At 51.7% G+C, this 20,450-nt stretch overlaps 1 protein-coding gene across 3 annotated transcripts; it reads right to left on the bottom strand.

Moving 5' to 3' along the window:
* Positions 1-3,560: 3,560 nt before the first annotated feature.
* Hpn (hepsin) lies at positions 3,561-20,162 on the bottom strand. Of its 3 annotated transcripts, NM_001110252.2 has the most exons (14): positions 19,972-20,162; positions 19,514-19,580; positions 15,550-15,609; positions 13,927-14,028; positions 13,801-13,842; positions 8,336-8,465; positions 8,137-8,259; positions 7,990-8,030; positions 7,597-7,762; positions 7,314-7,504; positions 4,642-4,737; positions 4,342-4,484; positions 4,051-4,215; positions 3,561-3,909 (listed from the first exon to the last, which is right to left on the bottom strand). In NM_001110252.2, the coding sequence occupies exons 2-14, from the start codon at positions 19,524-19,526 to the stop codon at positions 3,871-3,873; spliced, it is 1,311 nt and encodes a 436-aa protein (NP_001103722.1). In that variant the 5' UTR covers positions 19,527-19,580; positions 19,972-20,162; the 3' UTR covers positions 3,561-3,870. The 3 variants fall into 3 exon arrangements, with proteins under 3 accessions (NP_001103722.1, NP_032307.2, NP_001263198.1); NM_008281.4 differs by lacking the exon at positions 15,550-15,609; NM_001276269.1 differs by lacking the exons at positions 19,514-19,580; positions 19,972-20,162 and adding an exon at positions 15,699-15,833.
* Positions 20,163-20,450: the final 288 nt, after the last annotated feature.

Raw genomic sequence — 20,450 nt, forward strand, 5'->3', positions numbered from 1 at the left:
ACATCCAAGAAGCCCCTGGTTCTGCTCTGTCAGCTAGGCTCCATCTCTCCTGGCAAACCAGGGAGTCTGCCTGCTTCTTTGTGAGGGCTGAGCTGCTGGGGACACAGCAAGTGTCAGAGCTGTGCCAGGACAGCTGACTTATGGCAACTGACAGCCAGCAGCTTCTTTTCCAGCTGGTGGCATACACATTTAATCCTAGCATTTGGGGCTGGCGAGATAGCTCAGTGACTAAGAGCAATGACTGCTCTTCCAGAGGTCCTGAGCAACCACAACCATCTATAATGGGATCTGACGCCCTCTTCTGGTGTGTCTAAAGACAGCTACAGTGTACTAACATACATAAAATAAATATATCTTTAAAAAAACCCAAACAATTAATCTCAGCCCTTGGGAGGCAGAGGCAGGTAGAGCTCTGTGAGTTCAAGGCCAGCCTGATCTAAAGAGTGAGTTCCAGGACAGCCAAGGCTACCCAGTGAGATCATGTCTTGAAGAAACAAAAACAAACAAGCAAACAAAAAGGCAGAGCCCAGAGCAAGGGTTTGGGAGAAAGGTGTCTTAGGGTTCCTATTGCTGCAGTAGTTCCTATTTGTACCATGTCCAAAAGCAACTTGGGGAGTAAAGGGTTACTTCATCTTACAACACTCAGCTCATACTCCATCCCCGAGGGAGTCAGGACAGGAACCTGAACACAGGGACTGAAGCTGAGGCCCCTGAAGCAGAGCAATGTTGCTTACTGGCTTGCTCTTCATGGCTTGCCCAAGCTTCGTTCTTATACCACCCAGGACGACCTGTCTAGGGATGGGTATGGCCTACAGTGGTCCAGGCCTTCCCATATCAATTATCAATCCAGGAAATGAGCTGCAGACTTCTCCACAGGTTAGTCTGATAAGGGCATTTTCTCAGTTGAGGTTCCCACATCCCAAATGACCCTAACCTGTGTGGAGTTGACATAGCACTAGCCAGCAGAAGTGGAATCAATATATTCTGATGGGGCCCAAGAGAATGCTTATTCCAGAAAGGGCAGAACTAGCCCCTGCTGAGTGCAGTCTACTCCTGTGATCTTTTCCCCACAGGCCCCTCTGAAGCATTACTGGTCACTGTGGGTGTTCATGGGCTTCATTGCTATTGGAATTCCAGCCTACTGTGCTGCGGAAGACAGTCTTCTCTCCCCTCTCTGTTTTGGGATAGGTTCTATGTATCCCAGGCTTGCCTCAAACTCCTGATCCTTCTACTTCAATACCCTGAGTGCTGCATCCTGTCCTGCTTACACCTCTTAAAATTTGTTTTCTTAATTCTGTGTGTGTGTGTTTGTGTGTGTGTGTGTACATGAGTGCATGTGCTCCTGGAACCAGAAGAGGGCGCTGTATCCCCCAGAGCTGGAGTTAACAGGAGTTCTCAGTCTGAGTACTGGGAACTGAACTCAGGTCCTTTGGAAGAACACCAAGGACTCTTACCACTGATCAATCCCCCCAAGCTTGTATACCCCATTTCTGAATAAAGTATTCACCCTTGGGTGTCTCACTGTAGCAATGGAAAATAAATTAATACATGCCTAAATTTCTACCAGATCCCTTAGAATAGGGAGGGCCACAATCCTCTCCCACCTCTCAGGGCCATGCCATGCCCTCTCCATTTGTCCCCTCTGCACAAGCATTCTCCTTCCTCCAAAACAAATCTGTTCAAACCCTTCACAGGGCACCATGCACAGGAATGGTGTCTTTTTTCAGCTGACAATTACGAAGGGGACATTTATGGTCGCCTCCCTCCAACTCTGTATACAGTTGTGTGTGTGTGTTGCTCGGATTCAAACCCAGGACTTTGAGCATGCTAGGGGAGTCTTGTGCATTTTTGGCAAGCCAACATTTGATTGACCCGCCAAAATGCCACAGACGAGACAATGTTGGAAAACCCTGAGGGGCAGTGGCGGATTGGTGTTCTGTGAGTGACATGCAGGACTGGGGGGCTCTTTGCAGGCAATACAGTGTTGAAGATCGACCTTACTAAGGCTGTGGGGGATCAGGTGCTCATGGCTAGAATGTTTCCCAGACAAATGGACTGTGAGTCCCTCCAGGGTGTTTTTGAAGATATTTCTGTTTGCGGCTAACAGGCTGTGTGGTATTCTAACATTTATCAGTTAAGATCTTAAGCTGGCAGTGGTAAGGCTGGGAACCCACACTGGCAAACCTGAGGCTGGTTTGTCACACACTGAAGGCCAGCCTGGGTGACATAGAGTTCCAGACCAGTTAGGGTTCCTACCCACCAAATCCCCCCAAAAGGCTGAATGCGGGTGACAAAGCCCTTAATCCTAAATCAAATGGATGTCTGTGAGTTCAAAGGAAACTTGATCTTCACAGTGAGTTCCAGGAAAGCCAGGGCTACATAGTGAGACTCTGTCCCCCCCCCCCCAAAAAAAAAGAAAGAAAAAAAAAAGAAAAAGAAAAAGAAAAGCCCCCCCCCTCAAAACAAGAAGAAGAAAAAAAAACCAGCAAAAATAAATTTAGAAATGTTTAAAATTTTGAGAAGTGGCATAGGTTGAGTGTTTTGTCCCGCTGAGCCGGCCTTTTTCAGCCTGTCTGGGAAGAGCCTTAAGTTCTCAAGCGCCAGGGCTGCAGCTCCCTCTGGTGGCCATCTACACTGCTACAGAGGTCTGCAGATGCAGGCAGGGGAAGAGCAGGAAGGGGTGGGTCTCTGAGGGGACGGCCCTTCAAGCTGCACTTACAAGGCTTGCCACTCACCCCTCTCTGCCCCACAAGGTTTTGTTTTCTGTTGCCCATAAGCAGACATATTTATTGTCCCTCGAACATTGACGTCCACTTTCTCTGGAAACAGCGCCTCATTTTCTTATGAAGAGTCTTCCACACACAGCTCATGTGGATCCTGAAGGCCCAGCCCGCGTCCCCAGCCCCCAGCCCCAGGCACCACTTTGGGTACAGGGAAATGCAACAAGTTCACACGACTCAATTCTGACCCAGAGCTGGGTCTCCCCAGGCTTCCCCCCCCCCCCGCCCTCCGCTCTTGTGTTCTCATAAAAGGAGTGCACACGCACACGCGCGCGCGCGCGCACACACACACACACACACACACACACACACACACACGCACGCACGCACGCACTGGCATCATGAACTTGATCCACTGCACATACCCTCACTTATGTAGAAATGGGACGAGTTTCTTCTGGTTGTGGGAAAGTCTGCAGAAAGCTAGCAGAGTGAAGGAAATTTGAGAGTTGTTGGGTTGAGCAATCCTAAAGTCAGATTCTTTCGGGCATTTTAGCACCCCCCTCCACCTTCCTTTTATTTTTTGAGATAGGGTCTCACTCTGCAGCCAAGACTGGCCTGCCTGGAACTCACTACGTAGCTCAGGATAGCTTTTCACTCGTGAAGATCCTCCCAAGTGTTGGAACTACAGGAGTCAGCCACCAGGATCGGCTTAAATGTTTTCTCAAACGGGTAGGGACTGGGAGGGTCACAATCCCTTTTTGATTTGTGTTAGGCCCTCAGTCCTCTCTGCTACTCTCAAAATGTCCACACCGCTGCTTCCGTTTGTAGACGCAGAGACCCATTAATCAAAACCACCTTTATTATTTAAAGAGCATCTGCACAAGGGGCTCCCTAGAGCGCCCCCCAGAGGACAGAGTAATATTTACATGGGGTGGGAGGGTGAGGCCAATGGCCCTGGGATTGAGTGGGCCGGCCACTGTGGAAGAGAAGTCCTTGGATCCAGCATCCTTGGACCCGTGGACTGGATCTGAGCAGGAAACCATTCCATGTGAGGCCCAGTGTGGAGCCTACCACGTGGGGCTGGAGCCACCAGACCAACTCTGACTCTGGATGCTAGTGCAGCACGGAGCAGCGAGATGAGGCGGGATCAGGGCTGAGTCACCATGCCACTGGCTTCGGAGTGAGTCTAGGGAAAGAGCCACAGGCTTCCAAGGTCTCAGACGCTTGTCCCATCCCCAGAAGCCTATGGGAATCCACCTGTTCTCCAGAGTACCCTCTTACTTTTCCTTATTAGGGTCCCAGACAGTCCCCCGCCATAGCAACACACCTTTATGGCCTTGAAGATCCACTCCCGGAAGTCAGTGACTTTGGTGTACACTCCTGGCTTCCGGGCCAAAGCACAGCCCGTACCCCAGCTTACAATGCCACATAGCCGCCACCTTGATGTCCCAGAGATGCTGTCTTCACACACAAAGGGGCCTCCACTGTCGCCCTGGTGATGGGGGGATGGGACACCTGACTAGAGACCTCCATGACTCCAGTGGGGAGCCCCTGATCCCATTACCCTAGCTCCTTCTCTACAGTGTCAGGCCTGGGGACTGCCCACTGTGTCCCTCACCTGGCACGCATCAATGCCACCCTCAGGATAGCCAGCACAGAACATCTTGGGCTTGATCTGATTCCCGTAGAAGTCGGGGCTGTTGCAAACTTCGTTGCTTATGATGGGAACCCGGGCCTCTTGGAGCACCATAGCCTGTTGGCCTAAGGGGACATGGGTAAGGTGACCAGAATTAGGAAACAAGCCCTTTCTCCTGGTTCCCACTCCATGGCCTGGGGGTCTCTTTGAGGTCCACCGAACCTCCCCCAGAGCAGATTCAGCCCCTCCTAGTGGTGTTGGCTGGTATTGCTTGGAACTCACCATAGAACTGTGTGTTACCCCAGCCGGTCACAGTACAGACCTTGCCATCCACCAGGGCCTGTCCCGCAGCAGGGAGACACACTGGCTGGATGTATTCTGTGAGAGAGAGCATACAGTTCGGTTCCCACTAGCCAGTCTGTTCTTCATGGGACACAGCTATCCAGCCACCTCACCGTCCACACAACCCCAGCACATCCTATCACTACCAGGATGGAACCTTCATCTTCCAATGTATACACCTCTTCCCCAAATCTTTTTCTTTCACCCCCAGTCATCCTAGAGAACTGGGATTGACCTTTGCATTAGGAGGGACAAGAGGCCATGTCTTCTGTCCAAAGTTTCATAGACACAATAGCATAATCAGAACTGGAACCTAAGTTAGTTTAATTCCCCAAGTTTGGGCTCTTAACCATGGTCATGAGGCTTTCTCCAGCCCAGAGGCAGGAAAATGGAAAGCACACCCTGCTCTTGAGACCCTTGATTTCCACCTATCAGAAAACTGCAATAATAAACACATGGTGGGCTGGAGAGATGGCTCAGCCAGTTAAGAGCACTGGCTGTTCTTTCAGATGACCCAGGTTTAATTCTTAGCACCCATGTGACAGCTCATAGCTATCTATAACTCCAGGATCAGACCCCCTCACACAGATATACATGCAAGCAAAACACTAATGCACATAAAATAAATTAATTATATTAAATATAAAATCATTATATTAAAAATAACAATAAACACACAGGCCTCCACTGAGATGGACTGTCATTGAGCAGTGCATAGCAAACAATCCTGGCAGCCCCTCACTGATGGAACTGTCTCCCTGATGGAAAATGTCACCTTACCCTCCATACAACCCCAGTGCAAAACAATAATCATGCTGCAAGCTGAGGTTATAGCCCAGTATCGGAGTGCTTGTCCACAGTACACAAGGTCCTGGGGTTGGTCCCCAGCATCAAAAGAAAACCAAGCGTACACACAACATAATTTCCTCGCAGAAACCGTGGTGAGAAGCAGATGCTGCATTGAAAGCAGGAAGCACTTGAGGGAGTACTGAGAATAATCAGCGAGAGAGGCCACCCTGAGGACTGTGGGAGGACAAGGTGAGTCCAGACACGGGACACACCAAGGCCGACGAAAGCGCACAGTCACTTAGCAACGAGCAGACGCTCTGAGAAACGTGTCCTCAGATGAGTCATCATTGCGTGAAGATCCTAAGAGTGTCCTTCATGCAAATTAAGATTCTGATGTCACAAGGCCATCTTGTCTCATAGGGACCACAGTCGTATAAATTCTCTTTGACCAAAATGGTTTCATGCAACACACATGTAAGCTCAGCACACCGCTGATCGTGTGTGCTTGCTATTATTGATGCAGTTATTTATTGTGGGTATTTTGCTATTATTGATGCAGTTATTTATTGTGGGTATTTTGTGAAAAGGGTCTTTCAACACAGCCCAGGCTGGCCTCAGAGTCTTTCTGACTCAACCTCTCTCAGTGCCACAATGAAAGGCATGTGCCACACCGGGCTCCTTTTTAAAAAAAATTAATTATCTTTATTTCATGTGTATTAATTGATGTTTTACCTACATGTATGCTTGTGTGAGGAACTGGATCCTCTGGAACTGAGTTACAGACCGTTGTGAGCTGCCACATGGGTGTTAGGGACTGAACTTGGGTCCTTTGGAAGAGCAGCTAATGCCCATAACCACTGAGTCATCTCTCCAGCCCCTCCATATTTAACATTTATTTTTATTCACGTGTGTGTGTGTGTGTGTGTGTGTGTGTGTGTGTGTGTATGTGTGTGTGTGTGTGTATGCATATGCGTGTGCCTGCCTGTGAAGTCCAGAAAGGAGGGTTGGATTCCCCGGAGACAGTTGTGAGTGGCTTGATGTGGGTGTTAGAAATGAATGAGGGTCCTTTGTAAGGACAGCAAGTGCTGCTAACCACTAAGACATCTTTACATACAGCCTCTCCTCTGCACGGTTTTGGAGGGGTTTAGCCTTCCTGAGGTATATAACTGCAGCTTTACACAGCTGTAACTCGCATATCTTCTAATTCTCCATGTTAAAGCGTATGCGTGAATTCATGGCTTTGGCATGTTCCCAGATTGGCACGACCGTCACTGTGTTCTACTGCAGAACATTCTGTCTCCCCAGAAGAAACCTCAGATTCTTTACCTGTTTGCAACATCTCCACTCCTCCTCACTCCTCTCATTTATTTACTTAGAGTATCTTGTGTAGCCTAGGTTATCCTCAAACTCACTATGTGGTCAAGGCTAGCCTTGAACCCGTTCCTCCTGCCTCTTCCTCGCCCCTGAGTGCTGGGATTCCAGGCTTCATGCCCAGGTTACCATGACTAAATGTTCTATGAAGAGCATCTGAGCACTGGTTTTCCACATGATCGTCTGTATTTCTTCTCTTGCGTATAGGAAAGGAATCGCTGGATCACACAGTGACTGACTGACTCCTTTAGGAAGGTTCAGATGGTTGTGTGTGACTGTCAGCCGTGCTATCTGGCATCCATGGCTAATATCCAGTTTGTGCTCCCTAATGGTGGGTCTGTTATCGCCATCGTCAGGGAAACCTGAAGATGGATCTACTTTGCTTCACAGGCCCCTTCTTTGATCCCTAAGTCTCTGGAGTCCTTAAGCTGAGGCTAGACCTCCAGGCTTACCTGTGAGAGGCAGGGAGCTAGAGAGGTGGACCAAGGCAATGTCATTGCTGTTTTCGTCGATAGTAGGGTCTCGAAAGGGAAGGTAGCCCCCATGATAGATCACAGCCTGAACCCCCAGTTGCACAGCATGGGGTGAGGTCCGGGCTACAGCACCAGCAAATACTCGCCACCGAGACAGGACCCGGTTCCGCCTGCCGGGGACAGAAGGAACAAGTCCCTGGGCTCAGCCTCTGCAGACCTCTCTCCTGCCCTACCCCAGGTGGCACTGTGAGAAAACACTCACTCTGGAAAGCAATGTGCAGCAGTCAGCACCCAGTCCCCAGACAGCAGGGACCCCCCACAGAGGTGGGTCCCATCATAACGCAGGCTGACCTGCCACGGCCACCTTCCCAGACTGCTGTCCTGGCCCCCCACAATGCGGTCCACCGGCAGCTTCCTGCGGCCACAGTCTGTGGAGAGGTGACAAGGAAGATTTAGAATGGGAGGAGACACCACCCTACTCCAGCAGTTTGTGGGAACAAGGCTCTCCCCCAACCTTGGGGTTGTTCAAAGGGACATGACATGTTTGTGGGGACACACTCCACCCTGGAGTCCCAGAACTCCAGTCTTGGGCTGCATGTAGAGAAAGATCTGTGCCCTCCCCAGCGCCCACTGCGTCCAACCCCCACGCTCTCACCTTGGCAGGTGGCAGTCAGGAATCGGCCTCTAGGACAGTCACTATGAGAAGACACAGGAGAGGGGTGGCGACAGAAAGATAAATCAGGGGACCAGTTAGAATGATATTTGGAGACCTGCCATTACCACCCGCAGCCGCCCTGCTTACCATACAGAGATGACATCCAGCAACCTCTGAGCCAGAGGCAGTCCGCCCTCGTCCACGCAAAAGAAGCCCGATGTGCCGTTGGCGCCCGCAGTGCGCACATCCAGCTCCGAGTGCGCCAGAGCCCTGCGCGGGGCTCGGGTCAGAGCCACCTCTGGCCCGATTCCATCCCCTTCCCTACCCCCAAGGGCCACCCGGGTACCTGAGAAAGCCCATCTCCTCACAGCCGAGCCCTGCCACCCTGGCATTGGAGCGTGAGGAGCACAGTAGCCTCCACGTTCCCTCCGTCTTGTCAAACACCGCAAGCCGTGAGTCCCCTGGACTGAGCTGCACTGCAAGGTGACAAAACCGGGCCTGGGTCACCAGTTTCCCTGGCTGCCTGAGGCCCTGAGGGCTCTCGTCTTGCACCCTTCATGACCCATAGGTGGTATCTGCAGCCACTACTAGGTTGGATTATACTAGTGCGTATCTCTCCCCGACTGAGATAGCGGAGTTGCAGGATCTTGACTTCATCTGACTTGGGAGAGGGAGTCTGCGCAGGGTATTCACTGTGGCTGATCAAGTCCAGAGATCCTATCTGGGTGCAGTCAGGCTTGGGGAACCACTTGGGGAAGGGCGGGGGTCAGAAACCCTTAGCTATTTCACCAGGTCACTAAAACGTTTAAATAAATATGACACAGAGAAACGAAAGGTTAGAAGGGGCATGGCAGAAAAGAAGTACGTAATCCTAGCGCTTAGAGGACGAAAACAGAATCTTGAGTTCAAGAACAGTTCAAGCTCCCTATCAAAAGAGGAGGAGGGTGTGTTGTCTCGGCACATGTGCCTAGAATTTGCCAAAGGAGGCATTGGCGGGAGAATCATGAGTTTCGAGTCTCCTGGGCTACACATTTTAACCTGGCGATGGTGGTGTGCATGCCTTTAATTCCATCCCTCAGGAGGTGGAGGCAAGATCTCTGTGAGTTCAAGACTAGCCTGGTCTACAGAACGAGTTCCAGAACTGCCAGAGCTACAAAGAGAAACCCTGTCTCGATTAATGATGATGATGATGATAATGATAATAATGGAGAGGAGGAAGAGGAGGAAACGAGGAGAACCCAGGCTCTTCTGTCACCAAAGCAAAACCTGCGAGATGGAGTTAAACAGTGACTCTAGATTCCAGAGTCACCTTAGCTAGGTGGGGTGGCTTCTACTGTCCCAACACTTGGGAGGCTAAGGCAGAAAAGGTACTGAAGGTTTGAGGCCAGAGTGGGATTCGTTTCTAATTCAAAGCCAGTCAAGGCTACCCTGTTTCAAAAATCAAAACAAAAGTCACCCAGCCAATACATCATAAAGAAACTGACAAGAGTCAGGTGTGAGAGCATCCCAGCACTCAGGAGACTGAGGTAGGAGGCTCATGAGAATGAGGTCAATCAAGGCTGCGTTATGTCTCAGGAGAGAAGAATGGAATGGAGGGAGAGAAAAAAAGGGAGGGAGAGAGGGGGAAAAGAGGGAGAGAGGGGGCAAAATGTAGGACTGGGTTGTATCAGAAGGCTAACTTGCAGGAGTGGTTCTGTCTGAGGATGGCTGGGGCAGTCTGTGTGGATAACCAATGCTCCCTGGTCCTCCATTTGTCCCCATAAAGTCAGAGAAGCCCTGTTCACACCTGAGTCAGGGCAAAGCCTGTAAGGGCATTTCTTTCTATTTACCAACCAGCTTTGAACACACTGGTTCCTATTTTAGGCTGTAGACAAAAATCACAGCATTTCTCCTTGTGTGGAGTGCAAAGCCCAGGAGGGAGGACAGATAATGAGCAGGACAAATAACGGAAGCGTGTCCTGTGCCTCAGCAGAAGGGGCCATGGAGACGTGGAGGCTGACAGAAGGGAGGAGCTGGTAGGTGGGGGTGGCGTTGCACTTTGCTGTAAGTGGGCAGGCATGGACAGCTTCGCTGGGAATGTGCCGCGTGAGCAGCTAGGAGAAAGAAACGAAGGAGGTGAGAAGGATGCTGAGATCCGAGAGGGAACCGAGAACTAGGCCAGGGGAACTAAGGAACAGGAAGTGGAGATCTGAAGGCTGAGGCGGGGAGTTGGGTGAGGAGCAGCCAGGAGGCAGAGAGAGGTTGGCAGAGTTGGCTTGTAGCTGGACCAGGACTCAGCTCGGGGAAGGGGTCACACACTGACCTGATTGGGGGAATGTATGAGTTGCTTCTGGCTGCTGGTAGGGGCAGACTGTAGGGCAAGAAGAGCTAGAGTTCAGACTATGACCTCGATGTGACAGGGACAGAGGCTGGGCCAGCAGGGGGCAGCGCAGGGAAGAAAGCTGGATTCTGGGAATATTTCGTAGGAGAACATTACTAGGCCCAGTGGCACTGGCCTATCTTCTCACCTACTTAGGAAGCTGAGGCTAGCAGACCACAAAGTCCAAGCCTACCTGGTCTTTGGAGTGAGTTCAAGGCCAGCCTAAGTAACTTAGAGAAAAGGGTCTCACAGAGAAATGTAAATAAAAAGGGGGAGCTGATATCTTTGCATAGCAGTAAGTAAATCATCTGCCTAGAATCCCCCAGTGAGGGGCTGGGGGCGTGGCTCAGTGATAGAGCCCCTGCCTAGAATCCCCCAGTGAGGGGCTGGGGGTGTGGCTCAGTGGTAGAGCCCCTGCCTAGAATCCCCCAGCAAAAGGCTGAGGGTGTAGGTCAGTGGTAGAGCCCCTGCCTAGAATCCCCCAGTGAGGGGCTGGGGGCGTGGTTCAGTGGTAGAGCCCCTGCCTAGAATCCCCCAGCAAAAGGCTGAGGGTGTAGGTCAGTGGTAGAGCCCCTGCCTAGAATCCCCCAGTGAGGGGCTGGGGGTGTGGCTCAGTGGTAGAGCCCCTGCCTAGAATCCCCCAGCAAACGGCTGAGGGTGTAGGTCAGTGGTAGAGTGCCTGCCTGCATGCATAAGACCTTTGGTTCAATCCCTAGCACAAATTAAAAAAAAATAAAATTAAATGTACATCTCACAGACGGCTAAACATCACAGGATACACCTGTTCAGCTCAGACAGCTAACATCCGGCCAACCAGGATTTGAATTCAGACTGCCTGCTGGCTTCCACATTCTCTGCTTAGGTTTTCCTTTCTTTGGCCAGCACAGACTCATCCACAGCAAGACTCTAAAAGCTGGTAGACAGCTTGCTATAAAAACGGCCTCCAGCTGTGGGGTTCACTGAGAACTGCCTGACACCTCTCACTGAGTGCTGCTCACCATCCCCTGAGCACCCAGGATCAAGACAAGGACAGCAACTGGGAGTCAGTGGGCAGCATTCCTAACTGATCAAGAGATTTCCAACATATTAGGAATGTTTTTTTTTTTGGGGGGGGGAGGGGTGTATAGGATACTGGAACTGGGGGTGGGAACATCAAATGCATCCTTCATCCCTCCCTCCCTCCCTCCCTCCCTCCCTCCCTCCCTCCCTCCCTCCCTCCCTCCCTCCCTTCCTTCCTTCCTGTCTGTTTCTGGCTTTAGGGAGACAAGGTCTCACTTGGTAGCCAAGACTGGAACTTATAACTTTCTTGCTTCACCTTTCCAAGTAGCTGCCTGTCACTGCTGTGCACCCCCAAGCCCACTTTGTTTGAAAGCCACATTCTGTGCTGTTTTTTTTTTTTTAAAGCCTTTCTTCTGGTGTGCTGCACACCACCAGGTGTGCTCACCAAACTCTCAGATATATTTAGAGGTATCTCATTCCCACAACAAAATAAAGTCAGGATTCAGTCAGGGTTGTGTTTTCTTGTCTGTGCCATCATATCTCAGTATTCTAGAAAGTTCAGCTGGCAGGGTACAGGCACTGAGGGGCTAGGGGTGGGCATGGCTCAGTGATAGAGCCCCTGCCTGGAATCCCCTAGTGAGGGGCTGGGGGCGTGGCTCAGTGGTAGAACCCCTGCCTAGAATCCCCCAGTGAGGGGCTGGAGGTGTGGCTCAGTGGTAGAGCATCTGCCTAGAATCCCCCAGTGAGGGGCTGGGGGCGTGGCTCAGCTGTAGGATACCTGCTAGGCAGCTAACTAAGCATGAGCAAGACCCCGAGTTCTATCACCAATACTACAAAGGATGAAGATGAATGCGAAGATCCTGAAGACACTGGAGGGACAGGGTATTAGGGAGCAGGCAGAAGCCCTGAGACTAGAGTCCAGAGAGACAGATCTGCAAGCCAAGATGAACTGTCAATCAGACAGGATCCTATCCTAAGAGTCTTTAGGGTTGGGATTCCATTCTAGCACCATGTGAAAAGATAGAGCCTACTGATCTCCTTGTTCTGTCATTTACTGACCTGTGGTCCTGGGGAAGTCCATCTACTTCACAGTGCCTCAGTTTCCCCTGTTGCATACACTAAGATGATAACAATCTTAGCCTGCATCTAGGCCTGAGATGTTAGCTTTCACAAAGCAATGAATTCAGCAGTTTCCTGACAAAGAACTGTGCAGGCGATACACACAACTACCACCTGGATGACCCGGTAAGAGTCAGAGTCTCACTGTGTAGCCCAGGCTATCTTCAAACTCAGAATCTTCATACCTCAGTCTCCCAAGAATGAAGACGTGTGTGCTACCATGCTGACCCTTGCCCCATCCGTGCCCTCCCGCTCCATGAAAACGGACTATTGTAGAACTTAATGTACCAATACCATCAAGTCTCGAGGCTGGTCTCTGGCCAGAGGTCAGCGTTTCTAAGTTCAGTCTGGATGACCGAGTCCAGTGCCAACGGTTTCAAATCTGTAATCCCATTTCTTTGAAAAAGCATGCTCCACCCTGCCATCACCACCCCCTTCTGCTGCCCTGGGTCACAGAACAGCAGCTTGGAGCGTCACCGGGGAAGGCTCAGTCCTTCCCCTGTGACTGCATCTTCCATGTGCTGCAAACGTGTCCACAACTCTGAGAGCTGTTCCTGGCTCCATCATTACAGGCCAGTGATTCTCTGGTCTTCATGTCCCACATTGGCATAAAGGGCAGATAGAAACTACCAGGTTCTCAGAGCTGGGAGTTCATCCTGTCACTCTGGAATGTGTTTGACCACATCCCATGATATATTATATGTGTGTGTTACACAATATGTATATTATTATATGTATGTGTATGTACATATGTATATACATGTATATATACATATGTATATGTATGTCTATATGTGTGTTTCAGCTAGGTGTGGTGATGCACTAATCCTAGGACTTAGAAGGTGGAGGTTGGAAGATTAGGAGGTTCAGAGTCCTCCATAGTAAGTTTGAGGCCAGCCTGGGTTGCATGAGACCTTATCTCAAAAATAAAACTGAAAAAATATCTAAAAATATCTTAAAAAACTCGTTGCTGCCTTGTCTAGGACTTGGACAACAATCATACCCTTCGGAGGTAGACCTCAAAAGCTAAGCCAGGTCAGATCTATACCTCTTGGATGGGAGTCTCCCTAGTCACTTAGACTACAGCCTCTCACTTGGACAAGTTGCTTCATGCCTGCAATCCTCTCATTGGGAAGCTGAGGCAGGAGGATTGCCACAAATCTGAGGCCAGCTTGGATGAGTTCTAAGCCAGCCTGAGCTGCAGACAAAATTCTGGCTCAAACAGCATGAGAGACATTGAGTAGAAATACAGTTATCAGTCCCAAGAATGCTTTGCATTCCTCATTGTGCTTCTCCTCCCAGACACCCTAGGGATGCAGGCTTGCTCTACTCACCTTGGTACAGTGGCTCCTGGTCACTCTGCAGTAGGATGGTCACTGTGGAGAGGGGAGAACAGGCGGGTTGTAACCCTGGGGTAGGGGAGACCTCGGGAGCTTGGGGATGGGGGGGTCTTTTCTCACCAATGGCCCAGGACGCGGCCCCAATGCCTGTCAGGAACAGCAGGGTACCCACAATGAGAGCTGCCACCTTGGGTCTGGAGCAGCATGCTGCAGTCCGGCCACCTGCAACAGACACCAAGCTGGGGCCACTGCCAGGTCGGTCCTCAGCACAGCAAGAGTTGGGCACTGGGCCAGTCCCCTGCCCGGGAATGCAGGGTTTTTTTTTTTTTTTTTTTTTTTTTTTTTTTTATCGGGCCTGGGCCTGTGGTACCTTAAGCCCCATTTCCCAAGGCTGGGCAGCTGGCAGGGCTGTCTCTCTCCTGTCGTGTGGATTGCCAGGTGCCTGGCTCCCCAAGGGTTCCAGCTGGGAAGGGGCATGGCCAGGCCTCCTGCTCCCCCCTGCCCCCCCCCCCCCCCAGTGCTGGCGGCCACTCCTTTCCGATGACAAGGCACTTCTGGATATCCCTTGTTGCTTCCGGCCAGCCTGTCCCCAGATCCTCTCTTCTGATAACCTTTCCAGAAGTTCTTACAACTTTAAGGTGCCTGTGACCTCTGATCTTTACCCTCTTGGTAACCCCAAGACCTGATTCTCACAAGTTCCAAGATCAAATTTGTATCTGGGAGTTTGAGAACCCAAGTTTTTTTTGGTTTGATTTTTTTTGGGGGGGGGGTTGGTTTGTATTTTGAGATGAGGTCTTACTACCTAACAGTGCTGACATCAAACATACCATAATGTACAAGCTAGCCTCGAACTAGTGAGAGTTTGCCTGCCTGCCTCCCTTAGTGCTCGGATGGCAGTCACGTGTCACCATATCTGCCTGTATTTTGGTCTGGTTTGGTTTTGGCTTTTCAAAACAGGGTTTCTCTGTGTAGCCCTGGCTGTCTTGGAACTCTCTCTGTAGACCAGGCTGGCTTCCAACTCAGAAATCCAATGGCCCCTGCCTCTGGAGTGCTGGGATTAAAGGCATGCACCACCACTAGCTTAGACAAGGTCTCCCTATGATACTCAGGCTAGTCTGTGCTTCCTAAGTGCTACAATGCCAGGCATCGCACTATGCGGGGTAACCCCACTCTGAAATAGTGACCTTGGAGAGATGGCTCCATGGGTAAGAGCACTTGCTGGGCAAGTGTGGGATTCAGAGATAGGTTCCCAGCACTGTGTAAAAGGCCAGGTGTGGTGGAGCAGGTCTTTAAGCCCTGCACTGTTGGGGTGGACAGACAGGAGGGTCGTTGGGGCTCCCTGGCCATCAGCCTAGCTGCAGGCTCAGTGAGAGACCCCAGATCATGGGAAATACACAGAGAGTGATAGGGCAGGACATACAAGATTCTTCATGCCGTCTCCAATGTGTACACCGGTATCCACACAGGCACATGCATGTATTCATACGCATACATGTGCATGCACAAACACACCCACATCTATACACATACACACATGTGAACATGCACATCCCATGTATATACACACACATATGCTCACACGCATGTGCATGCACACATATATACACATTCTCATACACACATGTGCACACCCCCCCACATGCACACACATACACATACTCATACACATGGGCACATGGACACACACATATAGAAAATTAAAAATATACAAAAAAAGGATAAAATATAAAATAGCGGCCTTACCCTTTCCAGGTTGGGGTCTTGAACAAGTGGAACCTCCTCTGTGAGCCCCAGGTTCCTCATCTGTTAAATGAGCATGCACCTAGCACTCACTTTTTAAATGACTTTAGAGTTCTTTAAATACATCCTCATACCCAAGTCCCGGCTGCCACCTGCCATGTGCCCAGCGTCGTCTCTAGCTCCGACCCACATTACGGTTCCCTTTTCTCACGGCTCTGAGAGATCACGTCACGAATCTCCAGTGACTCGACCTGCGGCCATGTCCTGAACCCCGGGCACACTGAGATCCAGGTTCCAAAGTAGTTGCCCAAGAAACCAAACTGCCTTTTGTTGTGCCAGTGTGCCTGGCACACAGCAGGTCCTCGATAAACACTGATAAGCCATTCTTGCTGTGAGGCTATGGGCAACTGTCACTGTCTCTCTGAGCCTCAGTGTGTCAGTATGATAAAGCTCTGTGCCATCTGTCCTTTAAGCAATGTAGGGTTAAGCATCAAGTGGGGCTTTTGAAGGAAATGGGGAAATTCCCCAGGAAGAGATTATCTGAGATCAGCAAACAGAGATGACAAGGGGCAGAGCCACACGTCGGAGGAACTGCACGGCTAAGACTAGCAGTCAAGACTGAGGATGTTCTGTTAGAGGGCTACAACACCAAACAGTGGGAGTGCCGAGACCTGGGGGAGGCTATGGGAGGCATGGCAGGAGTAGCTTAGAGAGAAGGGGATGTCCTCCCTGGTGGACCAGAAATCCTAGCACCTGAATATAACTGCTAAGAAAACCTTGTGCCGACCCCAACCTTCTGCAAAGTACCCCGGAGGCTGCAAGAGCCCCAGCCCTCTCACCCATGTCTCCCAGAGCATGGCTAATGGTCACAGTACCAAATCAGCATTAGGAAGAGAGCAGGGAGTGGTTCAGGATCTTGCCAGGGCAGTTTCTGTTAGTGGGTTAAGACAAAGTGTCACTTACAGAGGAAAATAGCATGAGAACTGGGCACTCCTGATACCTTAGCACCGAGCACCGAGCACCACACTAGGCCCCGGGGCTTCTGCCGCCTCTACACACTTCTCCCTTTGCATTCAACACATCTGCTGTCCCAAGCCTGTCCCCCCTCCTCCCCTCCCCATAGTAGTCCTGTGTCAGCCTCTCATCCCAGGGTCCTCTTCTCCTTCCTGTAGTAGCTCTGTCTCGTTCCCAGGCCCTCTTCCCCTCCCCATAGCAGTCCATCACATTTCCCTCCTTGCCAGGCCCTCCTTCCCTCCCCCTGCAGTCCATCCCCCTCCTTCTCAGGCCCTCCCCCCTCCCCACAGCAGTCCATCTCATTCCCCTCATCCCCAGGCCCTCCCCCACTCCCCACAGCAGTCCTGCTTCATCCCCCTCATCCCCAGGCCCTCCTCCCCTCCCCACAGCAGTCCTGCTTCATCCCCCTCATCCCTAGGTTTTCTGCCCTGCCCTCAGAAGCCCTCATCCTGGGACTTCCACTCCTCCACACAGAGGCAGCTGTCTTAGGAGCCTTCAGCCCAGGACCTCCCTTTATCTGCTCATCACTTCCTGCTCTGGCTGGCCAGCTCCAAGCCCCACCGTCCATTGTGTGTACTTAATACCATTTTGGCTCATCTCCCCGGTGGCCCCTTTACACAGAAACCTGGGAACTGTAAATGTGAACCCCAGTGGTCCTTTCTCTATGAGGAACGTTCCCCTAGGCCTCTGTGGTGCCCGGGCCCAGCATTTCCAGCCCCCATCAGAATAAGCATGACTTTTAGAGACCATATAGGTCTCTTCTAATTCTCAGATATACATTGGTCATTAGCAAACACCTAAAACAACTTCCACAGATTATCCTAAACCACAAAACTCACAAGTTGCTGATTAGAAGCCTGTCATTACAGCTTTTCAGGAGGCGGAGGCAGAAGGATTGTTAACTTTGAGACCAGCCTGAGCTTCTTAGTGAGACTAAGTATCAAAACAAAAGAAGAAAACAAGAAGAAAAGAAGGCTAAGGACACGACTCAGTGGTAGAGCCTAGAATCCCTCAGTGAGGGGCTGGGGGCATGGCTCAGTGGTAGAGCCCCTGCCTAGAATCCCCCAGTGAGAGGCTGGGGGCGTGGCTCAGTGGTAGACCCTGCCTAGAATCCCACAGTTAGGGGCTTGGGCATAGTTCAGTGGTAGAGCCCCTGCATAGAATCCTCCAGTGAGGGGCTGGGGGCATGGCTCAGTGGTAGGGCTCTTGCCTAGCATGTATATGGGCCTGGCTTTGATCCTCATAATTTCAGGAGTAAAAGAAAAAGAACAAGGTTTAGAGGAACCTCTAGTACTACCTTGTGGAGAGACCCCACTCTGCCAAGGACACTTCTGAGGTGGGTCAGCCACAGGCACCATCTCCATCAAACACCTACCCTGAGCACCCTGCTCCATCTTCCCCTGCCTGGCATGGCCTCCTTCCTCCCTCTTCCCTCTCTCCTTCCTCCCTGATCACTCCTTCTAATTCCAGGACCCCAGCAGCAGTACAGGGAGCCCAGAGTGTTGCACACTTCCATGCCCATCATGGTCTCACAAACACCATCAGCAGCTGCTGCAGAGGCTCTTGGGCTCTCACACCACCCACTTTACTGTCCTTTGAATCCCTTCAATCCATGCCACAGTTGATGAGAATGGAGCTGTCATCTCCAGCCCGTCACCTTTCCCAGGGCTGCCCTCACCCAGCACAGAGAGCTGCCTAGGGATGCAGGGACCATGCTCTGTGTCTTCTTCATCATTCTCCATCCAGATACTCCTTCCCTTCCCTGTCTCATAGACCCCAGCCCTGATATCTCTTGTCAATCATCAACTCCACAGGAAAATAAAAACTGTCCCAAAGGGATCAGGCTCTGCCCATCACCTGATGACCACTTAGCACAAGGTGAGGGGAGCCTGGTTCACAGAGGCCCACAGCTCATCTCTAGAGTTTGAGTTGTTATAAGCAGACACTGAATTCTAGGAGCCTAGACACCGGTGCTTATCCCTGGGCCCATACCTTCACTGCTTCCCACTGAGTTCCCCCCATCCCCCACCCCGCATAGTGACCATCTCCACTTAACAAAGAAAACAGATGATTAGACAGGATGCCATGTCCAAGGCCACACAGCTAGAAAGTGCCCAGGACTGAAATCAGCTAGCCTGACTCTTAGAGGGCAGTCAAGGATGGTGGTGGCAGAGAGTGCGGTGGGGACTGCCCCTGATTAGCCATTTGGTCCCCATGTACGGACAAGGTAGGGAAGGAGTGTGAGCTGCTGTCTCGGTCACGCCTGGGGTGGTTTTTCTGTCTCTCTCCTCTATCCGTCCAGGTCAAGTCCAAAGTCCCCCTTCTGCTCTTTTGCCCACAAAGCCAAGAGTCCCTGACATGAAGGACTATATGCCTGGATTTGGAGGGGTCTTGGGTCCTTGGTTCTTGGGCTTCCATAGTGACTGACCTGAATCAGAACACCTCTGGGTTACAACACGTATTTCATGCCCCAAGGCCCAAGCTGTTGCCTGTGTGTTCCATGATCCCAAACACCTCATGGAGGGAATATTAGTATCCATCCATACTTGACTGCAAGGAAAGGTGGACTGAAGCCCAGAGACGTGAAGTTACCTACCCAGGATCACACAGTAAAAGACAGCAGAAACAACCTGACTAGCTCTACACCCTTAACAGAGATGGCAACAGCAGCAGCCCCCACCTCAGCCCCCAGAAGATGACATGTTGTTGGTTAGCTGAGAAATCCCTGAGACCTAAGGGGAAACTGAGGCAAGGCACTAGTAAGGTCATATGGGGTAGCGGGGAGGTACAGCCACACAGAAGGGCCAGTTAATAGTTAATCAGATAGACGAGGATTTTGAGCGGGTGGTCTTGAGTCTGACAGGACACCAAGACCTGAGTACAGGCTGGGAGACGAAACAGAAGAGGGGTGCCAGGTAGGGCTGAAGCTGGGGTTCAGGGACGGGGGACTCACCCTCCTTCGCCATGTCAGGGACTCTTGTTAATGATTCCCAGGTTGACCTGTTGGGCTGGGGCGGAACCTAGGGACAGGAACAAGGAGGCATGGCCTGGGGGAGCCTGGCCTGGCTCTATCCTGGCGCCCCCAGTCCCAGGCTCCCATCCAGGGAGCAGCCGACCGTGGGCTGGGGCCAGAGCATGCAAAGACAGAGGTTGGGCCGGGGGTCAATAATGACAATGTGTGACCAGCCACCAGGGGGACACCTGGAGTGGCAGGTCAGAACACCGGGCGGGCGAGGTTGAACTTCCAGGGGACTTGAGGGTTTTGAGGGAGGAGAACTTGGGGGAGTCCTCAGATTTCTGAGTTAGCAGTGAAAGCAGGCTGGAGTAGTCTGGGGGTTTCTGGGATCTCTTACACGGGCTGCTGAACATCAGACTGGTGGGGGATGAGGGGCTTCGCATTCTGTGCCTTACCCTGGGGTTCGCCGGAGATGGTGCAGGTTTGGGGTTAGTCTCCGGGCCTGGGCAGGGGCATGGTGTCTGTCCCCACAGCAGCGGACAGCCCGGAAGGCAAGGGTGGCAGCAGCAGCCAGCAGCGTGGGGCCTGCCGAGCCTGCGGCCTCACCTGAGGAGGAGGGGGCTGGGTGGGAGGCGGGGACGGGGCGGGGAAGGGCGGACCCCAGGACAGGCTGCCACAGAGGCCACCTGGCTCATGGGGCGGGGCCCGCAGGGGTTGGACCAGGCAGGCTCAGTTACCAGCCAGGCCTCCCACGTCCACTGGGACTCAGGTGTGTCTGTGACAAACTTGGGGGCGCTCAGAGGCCCTAAGGCTAAGATTCCAAACTGGAGGAATGAGGTGGAAAGTTCTGACTGTCCCCGGTCCACCATGCTTGTAGCAATGTGGTCCTTCATTCGATTTTTCTTCCATGCCAGTCCCCTGCCCTCCACTGATC

This window comes from Mus musculus, chromosome 7 (assembly GCF_000001635.26).
Source record: "Mus musculus strain C57BL/6J chromosome 7, GRCm38.p6 C57BL/6J".
Lineage (NCBI taxonomy): Eukaryota > Metazoa > Chordata > Mammalia > Rodentia > Muridae > Mus > Mus musculus.

Coding starts and splice junctions, on each gene's coding strand:
- Hpn (NM_001276269.1), bottom strand. CDS start 15,738: ATGTGGGTCGGAGCTAGAGACGACGCTGGGCACATGGCAG. Junction 15,610..15,698: donor CGACGCTGGGCACATGGCAG/GTGGCAGCCGGG, acceptor CTCATTTAACAG/ATGAGGAACCTGGGGCTCAC. Junction 13,843..13,926: donor GGCCGCGTCCTGGGCCATTG/GTGAGAAAAGAC, acceptor CCCTCTCCACAG/TGACCATCCTACTGCAGAGT.